The sequence below is a fragment of the Cebidichthys violaceus genome, unplaced genomic scaffold (assembly GCF_023349555.1).
Source record: "Cebidichthys violaceus isolate CVI_PGR_0920_01 unplaced genomic scaffold, fCebVio1.0.p SCAF_10, whole genome shotgun sequence".
Classification (NCBI taxonomy): Eukaryota; Metazoa; Chordata; class Actinopteri; order Perciformes; family Stichaeidae; genus Cebidichthys; species Cebidichthys violaceus.
In genome coordinates, this window is record NW_027176263.1 from 16946438 (window position 1) to 16971406 (window position 24969).

Below are 24969 nucleotides of genomic sequence, written 5' to 3' on the forward strand. Positions count from 1 at the left end.
ATGTCATTTTGATTTGTGGTATTGCTACTTTAATTACGCAAAGGAACTGACAAGTTCTTCAGCCATTGCTCCTATGACTATGGGCCATGGTCTCTAGCCACGACTGTAACGGGGTTCAGTGACCCTCCAGTGAGCAGTGTGGCCACAGGCTCGTGAGGTCAGAATGGGACCAATACCAGGGTTGAAGTGTCAGTGCGTGACAGTGCGCTCAGGTCGGTGTATTTGGTGTGGAGACGCCTCAATCCGAGCTGAAAGCCTGGAGCTGGCAGCCGGAAGCTGTGATCAGCTGATGGAGGAGGAGCTGAAGAGAGGTGAGCCATCTTCCCCCGGCAGATACACTCTGATAGAACCTGGTCGAGTGGGATACGGGGAAATCATCGAGGAATCCCGGTGTCATTTGGAGGCAGAGGCGAGCACCAGACGACGGACAGCCGGTGTCAGTCGGGAAGGAAGACACGTGAAGGACTATTGCGATATCTGCACCGGAGCTGACTGAGGACTACATCAGCTGTGGACGTCAGAGAGGAGGCTCCTACACTAATACAAAGAAAGGAAAACATTGAGCTCGGAGCGGGGATTACGATCGAAATAAGAACCTTATGTAAACTAGGAAAACGCAAAAGTCTAGAAGATATGCGCTGTGAATAAGATGTAGTTCGTACAGTCCGAAAGGTGTTTATCGCCACCGGTCAATGTAAACAAACAGCTATTGAAGCTAGCTCAAGTTAGCCGATTGGGGTTAGCTTCCCATTGCTAATGCATATAGCTTAGCTAATACACGGTTGTACCGGAGCAGAACGACGGTGAACCGACCCGGACGAACATGCGTTTGGGCTCGTAAACCAATTTAACTTCGATATAGTCGTCTGCATCGGATGACAGCGGTTCGCGTTGCAGTATGCGGTTATTAGCATAATTAGCATTGCAGCTAACGTCGGCTAAATGAGATGTGCGTTAGCAGCCCAGCGTTCTAACACAACTAGCGCACTACATGTGGAATAAAGAAGACATTCGGCGTGACTAGAAGCTGCGGGTGTGTTTGGCGTCGGCTCTTTTAAAGTGTTTCGCCGTGAAACGAACGCGTTCGGGGTTAGTGTGACTGTTAACGGATCATCTCGATATCATCGATAGAGGTCCAGTTGATTGGCTGAAAGAAGTAGAACAACTTCATGACTTCTTGAAGAATCCCATCGACGTCCCTTGCCTGCGCTGCTGGAGCTCTGTCCGGTGTGTCCGTTAGCGGGTGGACATTTTAAGTACAGCACTCTGTCCTCCTCGGTGTGTTGGACAATACCGACACTGATCCGGTGAGTTTGGCTCAATACAGTCTGTATTATGTGAGGGCCCAGCGGTAATAAGCCTCTCTCTCAGCTGTGTGCTGGTTGTTTTGGTTGCTTAGTGGCCTCCCCTCCCCCCCAGTCTTCAGACTCTTACTCTCCCCCAGTGTGGGACACCGTCCGTCGGGTCTCACTTGATCCTTTTTTCGATTGAAGCTAAAGGCCTCAAGTCTCAGTCCTCTGGACTCGGAAGCAGCTAAGAAGTGGATGTAATGGAACTGATGTTCGCCGAGTGGGAGGATGGGGAGAGGTTCTCCTTCGAAGACTCGGACCGGTTCGAGGAAGACTCTCTGTGCTCCTTCATCTCAGAGGCCGAGAGCCTCTGTCAGAACTGGAGAGGCTGGAGGAAGCAGTCCGCTGGACCCAACTCCCCTACTGTCAAGATTAAAGGTTGGAGGAGACACACACACACACACACACACACACACACACACACACACACACACACACACACACACACACACACGTTCATTCTTTGTGAATACTTTGAGATATTGTGTGAAAGGCTTCATGAAGTGTGTTACAGTAGTGTTAAAGTACACGAGCAGTATGACCTGTTGCTGGAACACTTGTGATATCTTATTATACAATTTATTATTTCATATTTTTCTAATATTCATATGACCTGGAGTGTTACAAATACAAACCTGCTGGTTAGTGTAGTCCTGTTCCAAACACTGTGGATTATTGCAGCTCAGTAAATAACAGTCCGGCACTGTTACGTATCGCTGTGCATTTGTTTCACAGCAGGACTGATATATTTGTTACTTTTTATGGATTTAAGCAAAAGCACTTTTGCAGTTTCTCACAGCAAACTACTCGTCCAGCCCAGTCTCAATCTCACAACCTTCTGGAAGTGCCCTCCTGTGTATTTCAATCATTCAATGGCTTGTAGTGTTGTGGAAGTGTCTTGGCATTCTAGGGCTCACTGGCTACAAGTAGATGTGATTCCTGACCAATCAGAGTCATGTGTACATCATGCGTGTGCCGATGCCTCCCAGCAACCTTCACGCTCCTCTCATAGGTTGTCCTCCAGAGACTTCTCTGTGTTCTTCTTCACCGAAACTCACAGAACGCCATGTGCTACGGGACCGGCCGCTCTTACATGTGGCCTTTACTCAGCAGGAGATGCACTTATTTTTAACTGCTCGTTTGCGGGCGAGTGATGGCTGCTTCGCGTGTCCTCCGTCCATTTGGAGATGTCGACGCTTTGTGTCGACGAGATGTAATACGCGCGTGAACGGAAGGGCGTTGTAGGGGCAGTGTGGTGACGGGGTCAGTTGGGCTCAGCGGTGACAAAAATCGCAGACGTTTTGAAGACGAGCAAAGAGACCAGGTCCGCAATTGCCTGCATTTGTACAATGTGTCGTTGCCTTTGCACTGTGACAAATATGAGTGTCAAAACAGTGACGGATCAGAACTATTTTAGAAGTCGAAGTGCTTGATTTAGGAGCCTCGCATACCGTCTACGATGACGCAACTGTTTCTTTTTCTGCCACGACCTCAGAATTAACAATATAGTACATGAACATCTATAAGTTCTCTGGTGAGCCCTCTAGTGGGACACGTGTAGTGCACAGGCCGGTATATGTATGTATGTATGCACACGCATACATGGCCAATAAAGCTGATTCTGATTCTGTGATATCGTGACTTGTGTATAGTAATATCCTATCGTGACATACGTATTGTGATATCCTATCGTGACTTACGTGTCGGGATATCATGTCATGACTTGCGTATCGTGACTTCCGTATTGTGAAATCTTATCGTGACTTACGTTTCGTGATAATATCGTGACTCGCTTATCGTGACTTGCGTATCGTGACTTGCGTATAGTCGTATCGTGTCTTACGTGTCATGATAATATCATATCGGAACTTAAGTTTCATGATAATATCGTATCGGGAATTATGTATAGTGAAATCGTATCGCGGCTTGCGTATCGTGGCTTGCGTATTGTGATAACGTATCTTGACTTACGTGTCATGATAATATGGTGTCGTGACTTACGTGTCATGATAATATCGTATCGTGAATTAAGTGTCATGATAATATTGTATTGTGACTTACGTGTCATGATAATATCGTATTGTGAATCAAGTGTCATGATAATATCGTATCGGAACTTAAGTTTCATGATAATATCGTATCGGGAATTATGTATAGTGAAATTGTATCGCGGCTTGCGTATCGTGGCTTGCGTATTGTGATATCATGACTTGCGTGTCATGATAATATGGTGTCGTGACTTACGTGTCATGATAATATGGTGTCGTGACTTACGTGTCATGATAATATCGTATCTTGACTTACGTGTCATGATAATATCGTATCGTGAATCAAGTGTCATGATAATATCGTATCGTGACTTACGTGTCCTGATAATATCGTATCGTGAATTAAGTGTCATGATAATATTGTATCGTGACTCACGTGTCATGATAATATCGTATCGTGAATTAAGTGTCATGATAATATCGTATCGTGACTTGCGTGTCATGATCATATTGTATCGTGACTTACGTGTCATGATAATATCGTATCGTGAATTAAGTGTCATGATAATATCGTATCGTGACTTGCGTGTCATGATAATATTGTATTGTGACTTACGTGTCATGATAATATCGTATCGTGACTTACGTGTCATGATAATATCGTATCGTGACTTGCGTGTCATGATAATATTGTATTGTGACTTACGTGTCATGATAATATCGTATCGTGACTTACGTGTCATGATAATATTGTATTGTGACTTACGTGTCATGATCATATCGTATCGTGACTTACGTGTCATGATAATATTGTATTGTGACTTACGTGTCATGATAATATCGTAGTGCTGGACGGTATGACCAAAAATGTGTATCACGGTATTTTTTAAGATTCTGGCGGTTTCACGGTATATCACGGTATTTTATTTCTCCCTTGACTGTGTTTTTATATAGGTTTATAGTGGCTTTCTCAACTGTCAGGAGTACATAGAATATAAAAACATTTTAATGTCATCATGTATAAAGGCTTTGATTACTAGAGGGTTTGCTTTGCCCCACATCATGTTACAATATATGAAGGAATCAGAATGTATGAAACAGTTGCAGAATGTAAAAAAAATGTATTGTGCAAACTGCAGCGTAGTAAAAACAGAACTTAAAGTTTTACAATTTTAAGATAGTTGTATAAACTCACCTACACTGTTGTACAAAAGTGGACGACTGTACGTAGGTCCGCTTCCAGCTTGCTTCGTGTTGTTCGTATATTGTTGGGATCACAGTTTGACTGAAGTATTTTCGCCCCGGTAAGACATACCTTGAATCCAGTGTTTTAATCATTGCTCTGAACCCGTCTTTCTCGACTGTCTGTCTGTTCTGTTCTTTAATGTAACGTTACTGTAGAGACGGAGCCTCTCCCAGCTGTTAACAGACTAGCTAACGGGCTAGCTAGCCAGCCCGTACCCAGCAATTATTAGTGTTACAAATTATGTGTCACAAACTGTTGTGTCGTGGTGTTGCCCTGTTAGTTAGTTAGTTAGTTAGTTAGTTGTGGGTTATTAATTGTTGTGTTATAAAGCTATAACCATAACTTAGGGGTCCCTCTCAATACATAACTAGCGTTAGCTCCGACCGTAGCGCTCTTCGCGCGAACAATATATTTTGCTGCCTATAGAAGAGTTACAGCAGTTGTTTCGGCTATGCACCGGTATTACGGTGTATGAAATTAATATCATACGGGAAATTACAGCCCAGCACTATAATATCGTATCGTAACTTGCGTTTCACGATAATATTGTATTGTGACGTACGTATAGTGATATCGTATCGTGGGGCCTTTGGTGATTTTCACCACTAAAATCCAGCCAGTTGTTTCAAACCAGTGCTTGAAATACTACTCTATGTACATGTTCATCAAAGATTTTTTTTCTATGCACCATTTGGTACATTTGTCCTTTTTCTTGGCATTTCAGCCGCAGCCAGATCCGACCGAAAGAAATCTATCATCAACCAATGCATCATTTTGAGGAAATCAGCAACGTGTAGCGGACTTCTCCTTTTAGTTCTTGTAAAATAACATCAGGTTTTACATGGTCATCATAGACAGGGTCATTCTGAACAAGAGTACTCTTATTTATTGTTATTAGAGTTTAGTTTCACAATATCATTTGAGCTTACTTTCGCTGTACAATAATGTGCAGTAAAACTACTTCAAATTGTATATGGTCATGGTCGGGGGAATATTGTGCAGAAATCCATTGTGATTCTCAGCAAATTACATTCCAGAACTTTTTTGGGGATTTAGGATTTCTTTGGTGACGTCACATATTCAACAAGACTTATTTACCATACGATGCATAATGAATTATTGCCGTCTTTTGGCTGCTCCAAGGACGGCACAAACGGACCTAGTGGGGCTGGCCTGACCGGGTTTACGCAATCAACCGCTTACATGACCGCAGTGTTCTACGGCGCTGCTCTGTCTCGTCTGTCCACGTGGCGACAGTGACCACTGGCAACGTTAATCTGTTATAAATTAGTTTTTCATCTCATGGTCACTGCTCGAGAGTTGGTAAGCCTGCACTACATGTTTTCTGTCCCAAGTTACGTGCACAGATGCATGAAGAGCTGAGTATTCCATACACAGATACAGGTTTTGATGCACTTCCGTGCCTATGCAGGTGGTATTTTGAGCCCTGCAGACTCGCACTGTCCAACCAAGCATTGTTCAAATTCACAGAACTTCATTTTAAATTTGAGTAAAGATCCCAAAGTTTCCAAAGGTAACAAATATATGTTGGGCTGAGTTTTGGAGAAATGTGTCTGAAATGATGCCAGGCCCGGCATCATGTGACAAGACACGAAGGGCTAAACGGTGGAAGAGTCTTTAAAATATGGCTGCCTCTTCACTCCAGACAAAGTGGCATAGTCCCTGAAAACAATGTATTTGCTTCCTACTTCAGTGGCCGTCTCTGGCTGGGCCTGGCCATCTGCCTTAAAAGGCTCTTACACTATACTGAACCCAAGCGGTGGAAAAGGAAACGAATAGGGGCGTCCCCGACTAAGAATTTAAATAGTCGAGTCTAACCTAAAGAGTGTGTGTGTGTGTGTGTGTGTGTGTGTGTGTGTGTGTGTGTGTGTGTGTGTGTGTGTGTGTGTGTGTGTGTGTGTGTGTGTGGACAGAGATGGGGTTTCTTATTCTGCTTGCTTGTCGTGGTTGTAAATAGAACTACGGTCCTAATTCTACCCTCAGAGAGAGAGAGAGAGAGAGAGAGAGAGAGAGAGAGAGAGAGAGAGAGAGAGAGAGAATATCTACGTCTATATGTGTTTAATAAGTGTAGGCCTATTCTATGATTTTTAAATAGCCATGTTGTTATTAAGGAATGATGAATGATCCACTGTTTCATTACAACGTTTTGCTTTGATCATTTCAGTAGTGACTGTGTGTCGTAAAACCAAAATGTATCTGTGTGGATGTAGCCTCAGTGACGTCTGCATGAAAGGGTCAACGTGCATCAGGATTATTTCAGCACCCTGTGTCTCCTAGGGGTGCAGCTGATAACTGAAATGATGATGGAATGGGAAAAAGTTAGCTGTTAGTTAGCTAATGTTAGCCATGTGTTAGCTAATGTTAGCCATGTGTTAGCTAATGTTAGCCATGTGTTAGCTAATGTTAACCATGTGTTAGCTAATGTTAGCCATGTGTTAGCTAATGTTAGCCATGCGTTAGCTAATGTTAGCCATGCGTTAGCTAATTTTAGCTAATGCTAGCCATGTGTTAGCTAATATTAGCTAATGTTAGCCATGTGTTAGCTAATGTTAGCGAGTTAGTAAGGTGAGGCACTTGCAAACATAACCTAGCTTTCTGGTGTATCCACATTCCGCTATAACACAAGAAACTAGCATAACTCACAGAAATATGGATAGCCTAAAACTGACATTTGGACAAAATGCTTGTTGCACAGGTGAGGTTAGCATCCTGAGTGTCAGGTTCCCACAGGTCCCCCGTTGTTCCCTCTGATGCCTCACATCTCATTGGCTGTATCCTCTGGGTTCCCCCGGTTCTTTACCTCGTCGGTGGTGCGTCTCACCACACAGCAGCTCTGAGGCGTCTTTCTCTAGGTGACGAGAAGGGAAACCTTCACACAATACATAGTCAGTGGAGGGCCGTGAACTGTGTTCTCCTCCGGTGTGGGCGGGACTTAATTGAGCCCTGTATTTATAGAGGGGCAGGTGTGTGCGGAGCCTGTTGACCATAAGCCTGGCAGCTGTAAACGCTGTTGGGGGAGGGGACCGGTAATGGTATGGGCTGTGGTTTTCATCATCCTTATACACCCGAGGGTCCCCCATTTGGACGCAGAGTACATCAAAACTTAGAGAGTTTTGTGTTAAAAGTAACTGGCAGAGAACCCACGAAGAACGAATATAATGATGTTATAGTTCTGCAGAAACCTCAGTGTCCTGGGAACAACATGAACTAGGTCACTTCTACATGAGACAAACACATCTCCCATCAGCCAAGCAAACAAATAACAAAATATCATAAATCATACTCGATATGACTGGGACAGACCGGAGAAAACAGCTGCTACACTCCGTTAGCAACGTGCTACCTACGAACATGCAGCATGAAAAAGCATGTCCACCTGACGGAGATTACGGACATAGTTTCCATTTCTCTCCCCGGTAAACCATCGCAGAGATATTCAGCTTCGAACACAAAAAGTCACACAGCTTTCATCGAATATTGTACTTACTTTTGGTCGAATCTCAGCGAAAAAATTGAATATCTCCGTACTTCCAATGCATGTATGTCCAGCTGCTGGTGCTCCGTGTGAATCCGTTCGATTCGTGTCTCTCCGACACTCCTCGGATTCTTGGGAGGGTTGGAAGCTCAGCAAATCAGATTTCAGAGATGGGACGTTTTTGAGCTTTATTGGCTAACAGTGCTGTCAATCATCTAGCTTTCAATTCCAGGCAATTCTATTGGCTCCTACGGTTCGAAGGATGTCTCAATGGTGAAAATCGGAGAAGGGGGGGCTGAGATACAGCCCTGAACAGAGAGAATGGCTGAATCTGAAGCAGTATTTGACCTTAAACTAAACAACTAAAAAGGGCTTAGAAAGAGCTTAAAACACTCAAAAAAGGTCCAATCTTCTGTCTATTGATTCATTGAACATCAGGAGTGATACATAGAAGTGATATAGAGTGTTTTTGAATTTAAAAAATACTTTTTTATTCAAATATTGGAATATTTGATCAGTTTTCTAATTTTATATGCTCTATATTTTATAAATGTTTCACTGTATCTATGTATAGCTGTGTATATAGAGCCTATATCAGTTGTTCTAAGAGCTCAGCATATTTAAAGTCTTGGATATCCATACTTTCCAAAAAACAATACCCTAAAAGTGCTGTTTTTCCAGATCGAGCTTTTGAGTTTTCCAAGTTGTGCTGTGTTCATCCTTATCTTATGTGAACCTGTAACATGTATTCTGATAGTTCCATCATTTTTCTCATCTCAAAAATATATAAAAAAAAAATATTTTTTTATTTTTTTATTTAATTATACACTTAATTAGGTATTTCTTATCTTTATTCTAGCTGAGGCCTGCAAATAGGCCTCGGGTGTAAAAGGTTGACAAACGATTGGCTGACTGAGAAAAAGGTTATCTTCTCTTCCTCAACTGAAATTAAAGCTGCGCGTACAACCGCATGCAAGCACAACCTAGCTAAGTACGAAGGGTAATGTTAGCTAAGCTAGGTAGCATTAGCTAGAATCCATATAGGAAATATTGTTCTTTTTACTTCACCACATTTATCTGACAGCTTTAGTTACCATTGAGATTAATAGTACAAAGTGATTCATTCATGATTAATTGTACTATTATATAGCGGTATGTAAAGTAATATATGAATTATATAAATAAATTAAAGTGTGCTACTTATTTACCAGCGTCAATCATTTTAATACAATAATATATATATATATATTTAATCTGAAATGGGCCATTTTGCATTTTACTTTTTTACTTTTAAGTATGTTTTGATAAGACATTATTATTATTATTATTATTATTATATACCTATATTTAGCTTATTCTTTGGCCCATGTTGCCTGTTGTCAGACATTGTAAATACAAGAATGGGTGGATTTATACATTTTAGATGTTAAAGAGAATATGTACCTAACGGCACATTTTGCAGTAGTAAATGACCGTGGCAATGCTCTTTGGCGCTTTTATATCAAACAACATATGCAGATTATTATATCTGCAAAAGCATATCGGCCCAGTCATTGGTTGGGCTCTGATTGGAATGTTACCATTCCAATCAGATTCTGGGAGTAAATCAGCCAGGCCGTAGTGTGACACAAAGCACACGCAACTCCTGAGTGATGCTGCTCTGCTCGTCTTGATGGGTTCCCCATGCCCTGTAACCATGAGACCCTGAGCCTTTACAGCAACGATGGCATTCTGTGAATGGAGGGCTTTGCTCCATATAAGGTAAAGCAGCACCAGTATTGGCTTGGAAGTGAGGTCTGTAATCTGAGACCCATCACTTTTTCTTCTCCCAGCAGCAGACCGCTGTGCTCTCAGTGAGACTCCCGTCACTGTGGTTAGGCTGCCCATTCTTCTCTACACTGTTTTATTTCATTTATTCTCAGTTCAAACTACAGATCTAGGTTTTATAGTCACTACGCCAACTCTAGTGACGCTTTGGATGGAAAGAACAGCATACTGATGATGGTGCTGTTCTGTCCTCCCAGCCCTCAGTCCAGCCTCGCTCTCATTCACATGAACTGAGGAAGGAAAGGAACTCTGGATTCAGCTGTTGCAACACTGTGATACGACACTGTACAGCACAATACTATATGCATCAGTACAGTACAAAAGTATCAGATTCAGCAGCATGATTAGCAGTGATTGCAGGTTTGGTTTGCTTCATCTCGTTAGTCTTTGTTTGTTTGAAACGCGCTGAAGTTTCGGCCTGTGGTGTTGCTGCTCACAGCTTTCTGGAGAACCGCTCATACAAACAAGTTCACGCTCACACAAAAGGCTGAGTGGCTAGTAAGTTTGAAAACCATTAGCCCCAGTGGCTGGCTACAAGCCATAAAGACACCAGCCATCTTTTTCAGGCCGTATTTCCTGACAGCCATAGCTTGTCATTAAATTTAGTTGAGCTGCAATGTGGTACATTTGTATTCTTATTCTTTCACAGACGTTTCAGAGAATTTAGGTCATGAAAATGTGTCTAACGGTCGTGGAACTGTGTCAGTAAAATGTGTAGGAATCATTCAACCAACCGCTGTGAATGACGTGATTCTAGAGTGAAGGAACATCAACACTAGCTCATCTTCTCATGTTCCTCTCCTCTGTGGTCTTCCTCAGACGGTCAGGTGATTCCACTGGTGGAGTTGTCAGCGAAACAGGTAGCGTTCCACATCCCGTTCGAGGTGGTGGAGAAGGTCTACCCCCCTGTCCCGGAACAGCTCCAGCTCCGCATCGCCTACTGGAGCTTCCCCGAGAACGAGGAGGACATCAGGTGAGAACACTGACGACCCGTGTTTGTTTCTTCACCTTTTTATTAGGGACGTGCCGATTGACAATCATGTCTCCTGTTGACAGCCAAGTATCTTTTCTGCAACACACCTGACATGTCATAGATGAGTCTCACACACACAAGTCACGGCTCCTCACGGTCACTAATATGTTACAATTCTAACCCTTTGTACTGTGAAATAACTTACAAAACACAACATTAAAAGGCACCTGAAACGCTTACATGCAACTCAATATTACTGTGTACTTTTACTTCAACTGTTTATGTAAAAGATTCACAAAATATAAGAATTAAATTAAAGCTGCAAGTAGCAGTGAACGGGCCCTGGGCTCATGTGCACATCGTGGTACGAGAGGGATACCGGTTGACAACGGCTGTGCGTTTCTGTGACCAGCATGCACCGCATGCAGTGGCTTCCTGTTGTCAGTAGGTACCGTTATGACTATAACTCAATATGGGTGAGTAGGTGTCTTTAGGCCTAAACTGGGGCAGATTGGATGCCGTAAAGTCAAGTTACCACAAATTCCTGTGTCATGGCGACAAATGCAAATTTCCCGCCTCGCCAAAGCAGCTATGTTAAATGAAAACCTAAAAACTTCGCAGCTTGGCATCATGAAGGTCTTGAGATCTGTTTCGATCCTAAAGGAGTTTCAAAATGTTCCATACCTGTGAAGGGCCTCAAATGGCATATTATTATCACACGACTTAGGACGTCATCGTTCAGGGTTTGATATGTACGCCAAGTTTCAGTAAACCAATGGCGTCAAACCAATGCGTTGGAACAGCTGAAAATAAAATAGTTAGTACTTTGAACACGACTGGAAAAGTTTCATGAGTTTTTGTGCATCCAAAAGTCCTCAACTTCAAATGTTTGTAAAATGAAAATGAACGCACGACATCCCACACGGCTGACCTCCTGCAGCTCAAAAAACCAAATCACAGCGTTTTAATATGTTCATAGATGAGTGCAGTGATCCCGCCGAATCTTGCCCTCTGGGAGGAGTTTCAAAGAGATTCCTTACCTGTAAAGCTTAAAGTATTATCACATGACCTATGACATCATTGCTTAAGGTGTAGAATATTCCTTCGCAGTTTAGCGTCCCATTAGTTGGAGTCCCATCAGATTTTGTGAACATCATAAGGAACTTTATCCTGACCCCGGCGTGGATCCCGCTGGTCACGCCCGAGTCCAGTCGCTGCACAACAGCGTCCCCGGTCTCTGGACTAATAATAGTAATCTCTACAAAGACAATGCCCTCGATACGATGCATCGTTATTCATTCGACGATGCAGCAGCTTGAAGCAAGGTAGGCAACCTGGGTCTGGGGCCCCGACCAAAAGGGCCCCGAGACATCTATAGATGTGTTATGCTTTGGATATGAAAATGATTGAATGATGTTACTGTTCTAACGCTTTGTACCTTCAAAGAACTTACAAAAGGCCCCAAAAACATGTACAAATTACAGTAAATGCAACTCAACTGTATTATACTGCATTACTTTTGATTTTCACTTTTACTTGTTAGGTTGTAGATTTAGATGTCTTGCCTTTTTTATATTATTTTTTTAAAGTTCATTGGTTCATTTTGATCACAGCTGCTCCGGTCGATTAGCTGCCGACCACAAACAGCTGATATATTTTTCAAACGGTTTGATCTGTGGTCTCTGAAGGCCGATCAGAAGAGACATATTTGACGTATTTGTGGAGCATCTAAAAACAACTTGTTCTTCTTTGTATAACCCTAGACATGTAAATAGTTGCGGATCCTTCGCGCTGCATGCGGCGGCTGGGATTACACCATTTTCTGGCGTGCGGCGGTTCATACTCGCCGGCTTCACTACGGAGACTATAGACTAAGCTACTCCCTCTCTGTGGTGCCAGCCCAGGGCTCCGATGAAAGTAGCTAGCAGCATTAGCTCCAAAAGAACACCAACTGTAGCAAGAAAGTCTCCAAGTAGTCAACACTGACCGCCCGTCCCTTCAGACCAACCTCCAAAGACCCTTAAATGATCATTATGAACATAAAGAACCAACATGGCTCCTGATAGTCTCACAGCTGTTACGATAGCAGCTGGTGACGAGGCCTAGAGAACAGGTCTTTGTGGTTCCTTTAATCCGCTGGTTCTCTTGACCTTAGCTTCACATCTTCCGTGTCTTTTTCTCTCTCCCTGTCCTCCTCTTGCTGCAGGTTATATTCCTGCCTGGCTAATGGGAGTCCGGATGAATTCCAACGTGGAGAGCAGCTCTACAGGATCAGAGCTGTCAAAGACCCCCTGCAGATTGGTGGGTTTAGGCGTCACTCTGACCACACTTAGGTTCTGTTCAGATGCGTCTTGTGTGACGTCATTTCACACCTGGCATTAGAACTCCAGTGATCAGATCTAACTTCCCCGCTCTATATGCAAATATATGGCTAGGACAGCAGATGTTGCAACATGATATGACAGGACTGTCAGTCACAATAGCCTACACATTTGAGAATTTGGGTATATTTTAAGAACCTAAAGATATAAGGTTATATTATCTAATGTAGCTGAGACGGTTGTGTCTGTCCTCGTCCGACCCACTCCCCCTCCGTCTGTCTCTCTGCCCAGGTTTCCATCTCAGTGCTACGGTGGTGACCAGTCAGTCCGGTCAGTCCAAAGGGGCTTACAACGTGGCGGTCATGTTCGATCGCTGCCGCATCACTTCCTGCAGCTGCACCTGTGGCGCCGGGGCCAAATGGTGCGCCCACGTGGTGGCTCTCTGCCTCTTCAGGATCCACAATGTGAGTTCATGTCCAACACAGGCAAAGTTCTATTGAACCGCGTCACATTTTTCAGAGCATGAAAAACCAAGCAACGGTATTAATAGACCGCAGGATGTACCGGGCCCAGCAGCAGCATCAGATGAGAAGGAAATGTCTGTCATCGGACTCCACACGGAACAAAAGTCGTCTCTTAATTTAAAGAATGCCCACATATGTGCTACATGGTTCACTTGTTAAGGTGATTGGGTGTTGCTGCTCATTGCAGTGTGTGTGTGTGTGTGTGTGTGTGTGTGTGTGCGTGTGCGTGTGCGTGTGCAGGCATCAGCAGTGTGTCTGAGGGCTCCAGTCTCCGAGTCTTTGTCCAGGCTGCAGAGAGACCAGCTCCAGAAGTTCGCCCAGTACCTCATCAGTGAGCTGCCTCAGCAGGTAACGTCCACGTCTGTGTGTGATGTGTGTGTGTGTGTGTGTGTGTGTGTGTGTGATATCTCTATGATTTATATGTTCGACAGTAAGGGCTGCCGCTGGCATTGGTGATACTTAGACGCTGTTACAGTCAGAACCAGACAAAGCTACGTGTGTGTGCAAAATTATTCCACCTGACAAAGAACCACCCGAACCTGACGAGGAATCTTGAGCTGGACGTGAAGTTCTGCTGCAAAGTATTTAAGTATTTAAAGGACATCGATCTTAACTATTTCAAATATCAGGTGACCAAAAGCTGATGCCCGGTTACCTGCAGACAACCACTTTTACCAGGTCGGTGTTGAGCGCTGCGTATCTGTCTGACAGAGCATTCCTGTGTGTGTGTCTCAGATCCTCCCCACAGCTCAGCGGCTGCTGGACGAGCTGCTGTCCTCTCAGTCTACCGCCATCAACACCGTGTGTGGAGCTCCAGGTACGGCAGCAGTGATGATGATCATTTCATTCAGGCGTCTCTCTGAAAGCACCAGAGTGAACCAGGGTCAGCCGTAGTGACTGCATGTTTCTGCAGCTGGGTGGCGGCGCTGCTGCAGAGTTATTTCCCGTGTGAAGAGAGAGTCTGCCTACATGACATCGTCGTGTTGATGTTGTGGATGCCTTGCTCAGAGGAAGCTCAAGCTCTCATTGTATGATGTGTGTGTGTGTGTGTGTGTGTGTGTGTGTGTGTGTGTGTGTGTGTGTGTGTGTGTGTGTGTGTGTGTGTGTGTGTGTGTGTGTGTGTGTGTGTGTGTGTGTGTGTGTGTGTGTGTGTGTGTGTGTAGACCCGACAGCAGGCCCTTCAGCATCTGACCAGAGCACTTGGTATTTGGATGAGTCGACCCTCAGCGACAACATCAAAAAGACTTTGCACAAGTTCTGTGGGCCCTCACCTGTCGTCTTCAGGTGCGCACTACTTATCTCACATAATGGTCCTTAACGCATTTCTTAAAGGGCCAGTGTGGAACATCATATTCATGAGTATGTTTTCATCAGTGTATAGTAATGACATGTGTGTGCGTGTGCGTGTGCGTGTGCGTGTGCGTGTGCGTGTGTGTGTGTGTGTGTGTGTGTGTGTGTGTGTGTGTGTGTGTGTGTGTGTGTGTGTGATCCACAGCGACGTGAACTCCATGTACCTGTCATCCACGGAGCCGCCAGCCGCCGCTGAATGGGCGTGTCTGCTGCGCCCTCTGAGGGGCCGAGAGCCAGAGGGAATCTGGAACCTCCTGTCCATCGTCAGGGAGATGTTCAAGAGACGAGACAGCAACGCCGCCCCGCTGCTCGAGATCCTCACTGAGCAGTGCCTCACCTATGAACAGGTAACAAAAAAACTACACGCACGAGCATGTTGACGTAAAAACAGCATGTCGGTGCATTGTGCTGGCAATCGACCTTTCATAAGAAGGTAACCGTTGTGTATATGCTGTACCTTCTTTGACGCTCACCTCACCGAGTCGTCTGACTGCGTGTGTTCAGATCATCAGCTGGTGGTACAGCGTTCGGACCTCAGCGTCCCACAGCAGCGCCAGCGGCCACACCGGACGCAGCAACGGCCAGTCGGAGGTGGCGGCTCACGCCTGTGCCAGCATGTGTGACGAGATGGTGGTGCTGTGGAGGCTGGCGGTGCTCGACCCCACGATGAGCCCCTGCAGGTCAGACCTCTTGAAAGAATCTGGTCATGATTGGGAATGTTATGCAATATCGGTCACATTTACCTCCTAATTAATTTAAAGGGACAGCTCACCCTAAAATCCCAACTGTTTGCTCTCTTCCAGGCGTCTGGAACTAGCAGGCCAGCTGAAGCAGTGGCACCTGAAAGTTATAGAGATAGTGAAGCGGGGACAACATCGCAAGTCCCTGGATAAACTGTTCCAGGGCTTCAAGCCCGCCGTGGAGTCCTGCTATTTCAACTGGGAGGTGGCCTACCCACTGGACGGCATCACCTACTGCTGCGCTGATAAGAAGAGTGCCACATTCTGCTGGTCCAGGGCAGTGCAGCACCAAAGAGGGGTCAAAGCTGCCGCAGGAGTGGGCGGAGAACCTCCTGAGCCGGGGGGAGGGGGGAGAGGTGACGGTGGAGCTGGGGGAGACTATAAAGGAAGAGGTCACCCGTCCCAACAGGAGGTGGCAGTGCGACCTAAGGAGACCATATTGACCAAGAGAAAAGGTCTGGCGGTGAGCGGAGGGGGAGGGATGCTGGTCCGTCTGGGAGGAGCCGTCGCTCTGTCCCTGGAAGACGGAGGAGGGAAGTGCGTGTACAAAGGGCCGGGCTCCTCCTCTGGAGGGAAGCTGAAACTGACGCAGGGAGGCGGGAAGGGGGCATCTGTAGGAGGTCCAGGAGGAAGCGGAGGCATAGGAGGTGGTAAGCATGCTGGTGCCAAGCGGAGAACCAGCAGTGAAGACAGCTCCCTGGAGCCGGATCTGGCTGAGCTCAGCCTGGACGACGGCTGCAGTCTGGCTCTAGGGGCCGAGGCCAGCAACACTTTTGAGTTTCTCCCCCCGCCACCAGAGATGCTGCCCTCCCCCAGCCCGCTGCTCCGGGACTCACGCAAGTACAACAGCAACAACGGCGGCGGCGGGGGGGGCAAAATGTTTGAGGCGAAGCGCGCGAGCCACGCCTCGGCTGCACTTCCTGCCGCAGAACCTGCTCCGGCGCACACAGTGGTGGTTGTTATGGACATGCCCAGCGCCGCAGAGAAAGAAGCAGAGCCGGAGGCGACGCCGGTCCAGAACAAAGATGAAGACGCAGACTCGGCCGGCAGCAACCAGCCTTCCTCCTCGACCGCTACGGTAAGATCGGTCACCACTCAACCGTCCGCCAAGCCGCCGCGGGCCCGCAGAGAGGCGGCGGGGCGGCGGCGTCTGGCGGGGCAGTAGCAGGGACCGGAGCAGCAGCAGCAGCAGCTGCAGCTGGGCCGGCCAACCAAGGAGCAGAGGCACCAAGTGGAGCTGCAGGAGGAGAAGCTGTGGCTGAGGACGACTACCAAGCATACTACCTGAGCGCCGCCTCAGAGGAGGGAGCGGACAGACAGCTGACTGACAACCACCAGGAGGAGGAGCCAGACATCTTCGCAGGGATGAAACCGCTGGAGCAGGAGGGACGCATGGAGGTAAGGAGGGACTACCAAGAGTGGTTCACAGTCAGGGCTTCACGGGAATATAGCATTATATTTTAACACGCATTGTACAGCTACATTTACCAGTTAAACAAATGTGTGTGCAGGTGCTATTTGCGTGTGCCGAGGCCCTCCATGCTCATGGCTACAGTAATGAGGCGTGCCGGCTGGCCGTGGAGCTGGCCAGAGACCTGTTAGCCAATCCTCCAGACCTGAAAGTGGAGCAACCACAGACTAAGGTAGGCCTGCAACACATCCTCGTACGTCTTTTCAATCGTCTTCTCCGTCTCCGTTGTACAGTCTCGATCTTGAAATGTGAAGTGGGACATTGAGCCTCTCTTAATGATGGAAGAAAGAATAAATTCAAAGTGTAAGTCTGCTCTGTGTTACGTGTCCTGACGTGGTTATTGCTCCCCTGGTTGCCGGGCAGGGTAAGAAGAGCAAGGTGTCCACCAGCCGGCAGACGCAGGTAGCCACTAACACGCTGTCCAAGGCCGCCTTCCTCCTCACTGTTCTCAGTGAACGACTGGAGCTCCACAACCTGGCCTTCAGCACCGGCATGTTCTCCCTGGAACTCCAGAGACCGCCGGCGTCTACCAAAGCTCTGGAGGTCTGCCACGCTTGCATAAATACACAGTCGTCTTTCTGGGAGAGCTTATTCCTGTGTGAACTCCATGTGTGTGGTGTGTATGTACCACACACACTGACTGTGTGTGTGTGTGTGTGTGTGTGTGTGTGTGTGTGTGTGTGTGTTTTGGTCGACCAGGTGAAGCTGGCCTACCAGGAGTCGGAGGTGGTGTCTCTGTTGAAGAAGATTCCTCTGGGCCTGGTGGAGATGTCGGCCATCAGAGAGCGAGGCGAGCAGCTCAGAGACGGAAACTTCTGCGACTACAGACCCGTGCTGCCTCTCATGTTGGCCAGCTTCATCTTTGACGTGCTGTGCACCCCAGGTGAGCACCAACTGTTTGATCGAGTGACTGAAGAAGTTACGCGGTTGTTTTTCATCCAAAATCAAGTCATTTTCAATGGGAACATTCAAGAATTAACATCACTTTCACTTTTCTCCATATTGTTTGTGCAGTTGTGTCCCCAACGGGTTCCCGTCCACCGAGCCGCAACCGTAACAACGAGATGCCCGGTGACGAGGAGCTGGGCTTCGAGGCTGCCGTCGCTGCTCTTGGTGAATTCATTCGTCCTGTTCCTCCATTTTTGTTAACCCCCCACCCCACGCCCCCTGCTGTAATCTCTCCTCCCGCTGTGTGTCTGAAGGTATGAAGACCACCGTCAGTGAGGCGGAGCATCCTCTGCTGTGTGAAGGAACTAGACGGGTGAAAGGTGACCTGGCTCTGGCTCTCATGATCACCTACAAGGACGACCAGAGCAAGCTCAAGAAGGTAGCCATCACTACTGTGATCATTCTAACCACATGAGCAGGAGAACATGCTGGGTCTGTTTGTTGACGCTGTAGCAGAGGATCAGAGAACAGCTGTGCATTCTTTACTGTTTTTAGGACTTGATTTATGCTTCTCTATGCATCTATAAAGAACTTCAGCGCACACTACAGGCTGCTCACCAGCTTATTCATACGACTTGTGCAGATGAGTTAAAGCTATGGGAGTTCAAGACGCTCCATAAATACAAATACAGGGTAAAGTGCATAGTAAGCAGATCCTGCTGTTTTCTCTCTCTCTCTCTCTCTCTCTCTCTCTCTCTCTCTCTCTCTCTCTCTCTCTCTCTCTCTTCTTCCTGTGTCTCTCTCCTCCTCCCCTCCTCAGATACTGGATAAGTTGTTGGACAGGGAGAGTCAGACCCACAAGCCCCAGACTCTAAGCTCCTTCTACTCCAGCAAGCCGGCAGCCGGCAGCCAGCGCAGCCCGTCCAAACACACCGCCGCCGGCCACGGAGGCCACGGCGGCCACGGCGGCCACGGCGGGGCCAGCGGCGGCGGCGTCTCCAAACACGCGCCCTCGTCTTCGTCTTCGTCCGCGGCGGCAGCAGCAGCAGCAGCAGCAGCAGCAGTGGCGGCGGCTTCTTCTTCCGGCTCTTCCTCCGCAGTAGCAGTGGCCGGTGAAGAGGCGGCTCATCAGGCCGATCTGAACACGGTGCAGAACAACAACAGCACAGCAGCAGAGAGCACCGCTGAGACCAGGGAGCATGGTGAGACCCCCTGATAGTCCTGCACAGCATCCACAGCATCAGGGTCATGCTTTAGACGGGTCATCAGCCTTAGAACTACACGCGTGTCCACATCGACACTTCAGACCTGCCTGATCAGATGATGAGCAGAGAAACAGTATTGTGCGGTCAAAAGAAGCGGCTGTAAAACGGAGGGTTTCATTTTCTATAAATTCTTCACAATAAAAGTCCTTTTTTTTTGTTTTTGTTATTTCAAAGCTTTTTGTTTTGAAGCAGCAGCATCATGACATGTTGTGCTTCCATCATCAGTAACTTAACCGACCCGGCCCACCTCGGCACGTGACAAAGTTCACATTGAAATCACCCATGTAACCACAGCTCAGGATCCCGCCCATGTAGTGCTTTAAACGTCCTCTTTAAATCAGAAAATCAAATGTAAAAGTGACCTGGATATCCTGTGCAGTCATTAACTGATCACGCTATGGAAGCTCTTCGACAGAGACAGACCCATGTACCTTTTCTTTTCTTTCAGTGTCAGATGGGCTTCCTTCATCCAGTGACCAGCAGAATGAAACGGCTCCGTTCAAGCTGGAGGCCACGGTGCCCAGTCGGCTGGCTCTGGGGGCGCGCTGCGGCTACAATCAGCGCTGCTGGGGCTCTCCCGTCCGGCAGAAGAAGAAACACACCGGTACATGATAATGTCACAGAATCACTTTCGCTTACATCCTCGTGATCAGACGCTGCTGTGCAGATCTGTAGCCTGGCTCGTGTGTGACGCGTACGGTGAGAGTGACGTGAATGTGATGTTTGGACAGGCATGGCGAGCATCGACAGCAGCGCTCCGGAGACCACCTCGGACAGCTCCCCCACTCTCAGCCGCCGGCCGCTCCGGGGCGGCTGGGCGGCGACGTCTTGGGGGCGGGGCCAGGACAGCGACAGCATCAGCAGCTCCTCGTCCGATTCGCTGGGCTCCTCCTCCTCCAGCGGCTCTCGCAGGGCGGGGGGCGGGGCCAGGGCTAAGAGCACCGACACCAGCAGGTAACCTACATTAGTCTGCTTTGTTGAGCAGGGTTTTCGTGTCTTTTTGTTTCTGAGGGATGAAATGTCACGTGTGTTGTGTTTCCCTGTGTCCAGGTACAAAGGGCGACGTCCAGAGTGCCATGCCCCCCACGTGCCCAACCAGCCGTCGGAGGCAGCGGCCCATTTTTACTTTGAGCTGGCCAAGACGGTGCTGATCAAAGCCGGAGGAAACTCCTCCACCTCCATTTTTACCCAGCCCTCGGCCAGCGGGGGACACCAGGGACCCCACAGAAACCTGCACCTGTGTGCCTTTGAGATTGGCCTGTATGCTCTAGGCCTCCACAACTTTGTCTCACCCAACTGGCTGTCCAGGACCTACTCCTCCCATGTATCCTGGATCACCGGTGAGGGGGGCCAGTGTGTTAGACCGTTGGACCCAAACATTTCTTTCTTTCCTTTCCTGCTCACACACTCCATCCTCTCTCCTTCTCTCAGGCCAGGCGATGGAGATCGGCAGCGCCGCCCTCAACATTTTGGTGGAGTGTTGGGACGGTCACCTCACCCCTCCAGAGGTGGCGTCCCTCGCCGACCGAGCATCGCGGGCCAGGGACCCCAACATGGTTCGGGCGGCAGCGGAGCTGGCCCTGAGCTGCCTGCCTCACGCTCACGCCCTCAATCCTAATGAGATCCAGAGAGCCCTGGTGCAGTGCAAAGAGCAGGTACTGTGGGGGCGTGGTTACAGTGACTGTGTCGGAGAGTAAAATCTCAATTTGATAGGAGTTCTGTCTCCGCTACGTGAACTTGAGTCTTATTCGAATTTAGAAATGTCCATGTGTGTTGAAATGAAGCAGCAGTGGTGAGCTGGCACCTCCCCTGCTGCCAGCTGGGTGCTCTTCTTTAGCTTTCTCAAACATGCTGACGGAGACGCCGTCTGTCCCCGTGTCCCTGCAGGACAACGTGATGCTGGAGAAGGCCTGCATGGCAGTAGAGGAAGCGGCCAAGGGTGGAGGCGTGTACCCCGAGGTTCTGTTCGAGGTGGCTCACCAGTGGTACTGGCTGTATGAGCAGTCGGTGGGCGGGGGCTCGGGCCAGCAGCGGGAGACCTCCGGGCGCTGCGGGGCCAACGGGGGCTCGGGCAGGAGGCCCCTGGAGTCCAGCTGCATCGTCCTCGACGCCGGCGCCAACATGGAGTCCGCGGGAGTGGCGACGGTCACGGCCTCGGTCACCGCGGCGGCCGTCGTGCCCGTCATCTCCGTGGGGTCCACCATCTATCAGTCCCACGCCATGCCGGGGCAGGCCATGGCGCACCCCCACAGCCAGGGCCTCCACCCCTACACCACCATTCAGGCCCACCTCCCCACCGTCTGCACCCCCCAGTACCTGGGACACCCTCTGCAGCATATCCAACGACCCACCGTCTTCCCCGTAGCTGGGGCTGCATACCCACAGGTCAGAACCGCCCTCCATACAAATGTCTTACAGGACCGTCCAGATGTTGTCTCCAGATGTTTTTAGTTAACTCAAGCTAACGGTGTGTGTGTGTGTGTGTGTGTGTGTGTGTGTGTGTGTGTGTGTGTGTGTGTGTGTGTGTGCGTGTGCGTGTGTGCAGGGAATGCACCCAGCCTTCATCGGGGCTCAGTACCCGTTCTCAGTGGCCACTGGCCCCCAGCCTCCGATGGCAGCCACGGCCGTGACCTTCCCCGGCGTCCCCGTACCGTCCATGACTCAGATCGCCGTCCACCCCTACCACCCCGAGACAGGCCTGCCCCTCAGCACCACCGTAGCAGGTCAGGACTACACACACTGTGTTCAAATCCAGCAGCTATCGACGTTCTGTTACATGTCGTCTGGTAAGCTGCAGCACGGCGGGATGGGGTGGCGTGTGTCGCTCTGTGCTAAACGTGCCCGTGGTGTCTTTTTTACAGTAGGCAGCGTCCACGCGGGGCCCACCATCCAGGCCATCCAGGGGACGGCCCTGCCCTCCCTGTCCTCCCAGCCCGTCTCGTTGGTCAGCTCTCCTTTCCCGGTAGAGGACGAGCAGCACAGCCAGCCGATCAGCCAGCAGGGCCTGCACTACCTGCATTCTGCTTACAGAGTTGGTGAGGAGTCGGCGTCCCGGGATTCTGTCTTACGTGAACCGATGTGCGCATCGTGCAGCGGTCCGCTGAGCAACTCTCTCTTGTTTGTGTGAAGGCATGCTGGCGTTGGAGATGCTGGGCAGGAGGGCTCACAACGACCACCCGAACAACTTCTCCAGGAGCCCGCCTTACACCGAGGACGTCAAATGGCTGCTGGGACTGGCTGCGAGGCTAGGTGAGTGACACGTGACGCACACATCTCTACTTCACCCCACTGGATGAGAAGTAGAGCGGGTAACATTTAGACGTGTTGCAGCATGGAGGTATGAATCTGTGTATGTGAGCCGTCTTATTTGACACTTTAGAATGTTGCCCTAAATGCAGTTCAAATTTGAATTGACGGACACAGAATAGACTTTAGAAACGGCCTCCTCTTCCTCTTTCTAACCCCCATCGACATATCCAATCCTCCTCTTCCTCCTTCTCCCGTCTGCCAGGAGTCAACTACGTGTACCAGTTCTGTGTCGGAGCGGCGAAAGGCGTCCTGAGTCCGTTCGTCCTGCAGGAGATCATCATGGAGGCTCTGCAGCGGCTGAACCCCGCCCACATCCACGCCCATCTCCGAACGCCTGCTTTCCACCAGCTCGTCCAGCGCTGCCAACAGGCCTACCTGCAGGTAGGCTGCAGCCCAGAGCTGCTCCCTTAATAAAGAGGCAGAAGGACAAGTGGACATTACAAGTGAAGAGCAGACTGTGACGTTAGACGTAGTCTTAAGCTGTCAAAGGCAGAAGGAGAGCTAGCAACAAACCACCACTTTTACTCTCGTTAGAACGAGAGGGTTGCCATGTTTGCATTGTATAATCCACCTTTATGACTCATGCCGTGCTGCCTTCCCCCCCCCCCCTCTCTGCAGTACATCCACCACCGGCTCATCCACCTGACGCCCGCCGACTACGACGACTTCGTCAACATCATCCGCAGCGCTCGCGGCGCTTTCTGCCTGACGCCCGTGGGCATGATGCAGTTCAACGACGTGCTGCAGAACTTGAAGAGAGGCAAGCAGACCAAGGAGCTGTGGCAGCGCATCTCCCTGGAGATGGCTACCTTCTCCCCCTGAGCGGCACGCTCACGGGGGGGGTGGGGGGGTGGAAGTGCGCCGGGCCCGGCCCGGCCCGAGGAGCCCCATCCAGCCTCCAGCATCGCTACTGCCACTGCCCCGAGCGGGCCGCATCCCCCCGCCGTCTGGTTCTGTCGGGGACCCCACTCTTCACTATGTGGACTCAAACAAACACAGCACACAGGCAGTACAATCAGCTCCCGTGACCCCCCCGACCCACAGAGACTTGTTACGTGTGTCGGTCCACACAGAGCTCAGAGGAGGAGCCGGGTCACTGACTCCTCCCCTCCCGTTTTATCATGGTTCATGTTTGTGTAACTGTGGAAATTAAAGTGTACTCCTCCTGTCTTCATCTTACTCGTCTCTTCCATTCCCCTAAACTGAGACATTGCCGGGGAACCCTCGCCCTCCATCCTCCTGTGGTTTCCTCTTGCTTTTGTTCCGATTGAAGCCGGCGTGTTTCGGGTCGTCGTCGCGCTGCAGCGTTCCCGTCCAGAGTGGTAGGCCTCCGGCACCGAACGCGTGTCACTGTGGATCTGAATCTTTGCAGTGTGGGAGCAAAAGGAAGATTTGCAAGAGGAGGGGGAACAAAGTTTAATACGAAGTTCTATTGTGAGTACGGGTGAGGATTTTTCAGTATTTTGTTTAATCTTTTGATACTTTGTATAGAATATGACATGTATGTAGAGAGGAACGGGAGGAGAGGCAGAACGTTAAAGGTGCTGTTGTTGTTGTTGTTGTCTGGGATCCATGTTAACATTTCAGCCTGCCTGAGGAGTGAGATCAGAACCTCTCCAGACCCAGACCAGAGGCTGCCTCGCCCCAGCAGGGCCTCACTGGTGGTCCTTTGACTGGTCAGTCGGGCTGGTATCAGTTCAGATGTGTCGATTGTTTTTATGAATCGGTTTTTCTCCAAAACATTTCTGTCTCGACACAAATGTGCAAAATGTCAGCTAAAATAAAATACAGTCAAAAAAAGGATTTCCATCAAGGGAGCACAGAACCAGTCACTGATCCTCAGTGATCCAAACACCCAGAACTGTTGTGATTCCGTACCCAGCCCTTCTAGTCACTGCCGAGGTCAAATGCATAGACGGACCCAGATGCTTCCCGGTGACCGGTCCAGGGAGCCACTGTGCGTTTCCAGGTTCTCCTTCTGGTCAAACCAAAACCCAGCTGATGAAGTGCTTTGTTCTCATCTTTGCTCAGCTTGTCCGGGTGCAGTGTCCTCTTCAACTGGTTCTGGTTCAACCAAACACGAGTCCCAGCTCCTTCTACCGGTGGGTGTTCTGTCCCCAGCAGCCGTGAAACCATTCTGGCCTCAAACTAACTTGAACAAGTTGCACACAGATGAGCTTTGTGTTTGGTTTTACTAGAGAGGGAAGCTGGTTGAGGTCTAA

General features: G+C 48.8%; 1 protein-coding gene across 1 annotated transcript; it reads left to right on the plus strand.

Annotated features, from left to right (window-relative positions):
* The first annotated feature begins 321 nt into the window (after positions 1–321).
* zswim8 (zinc finger, SWIM-type containing 8) lies at positions 322–23650 on the plus strand. The gene is given in 27 exon segments (XM_068727884.1): positions 322–1727; positions 10726–10879; positions 13086–13180; positions 13492–13664; positions 13965–14072; positions 14460–14541; positions 14888–15008; positions 15220–15421; positions 15579–15754; positions 15878–16952; positions 16955–17212; positions 17326–17457; positions 17649–17828; positions 17985–18168; positions 18300–18398; positions 18488–18612; positions 18994–19375; positions 19887–20042; positions 20170–20392; positions 20489–20778; positions 20870–21093; positions 21326–21823; positions 21984–22161; positions 22300–22473; positions 22568–22687; positions 22950–23128; positions 23366–23650. Coding segments are annotated over 27 exon segments (5970 nt in total). The 5' UTR covers positions 322–1549; the 3' UTR covers positions 23570–23650.
* The last annotated feature ends 1319 nt before the right edge of the window (positions 23651–24969 follow it).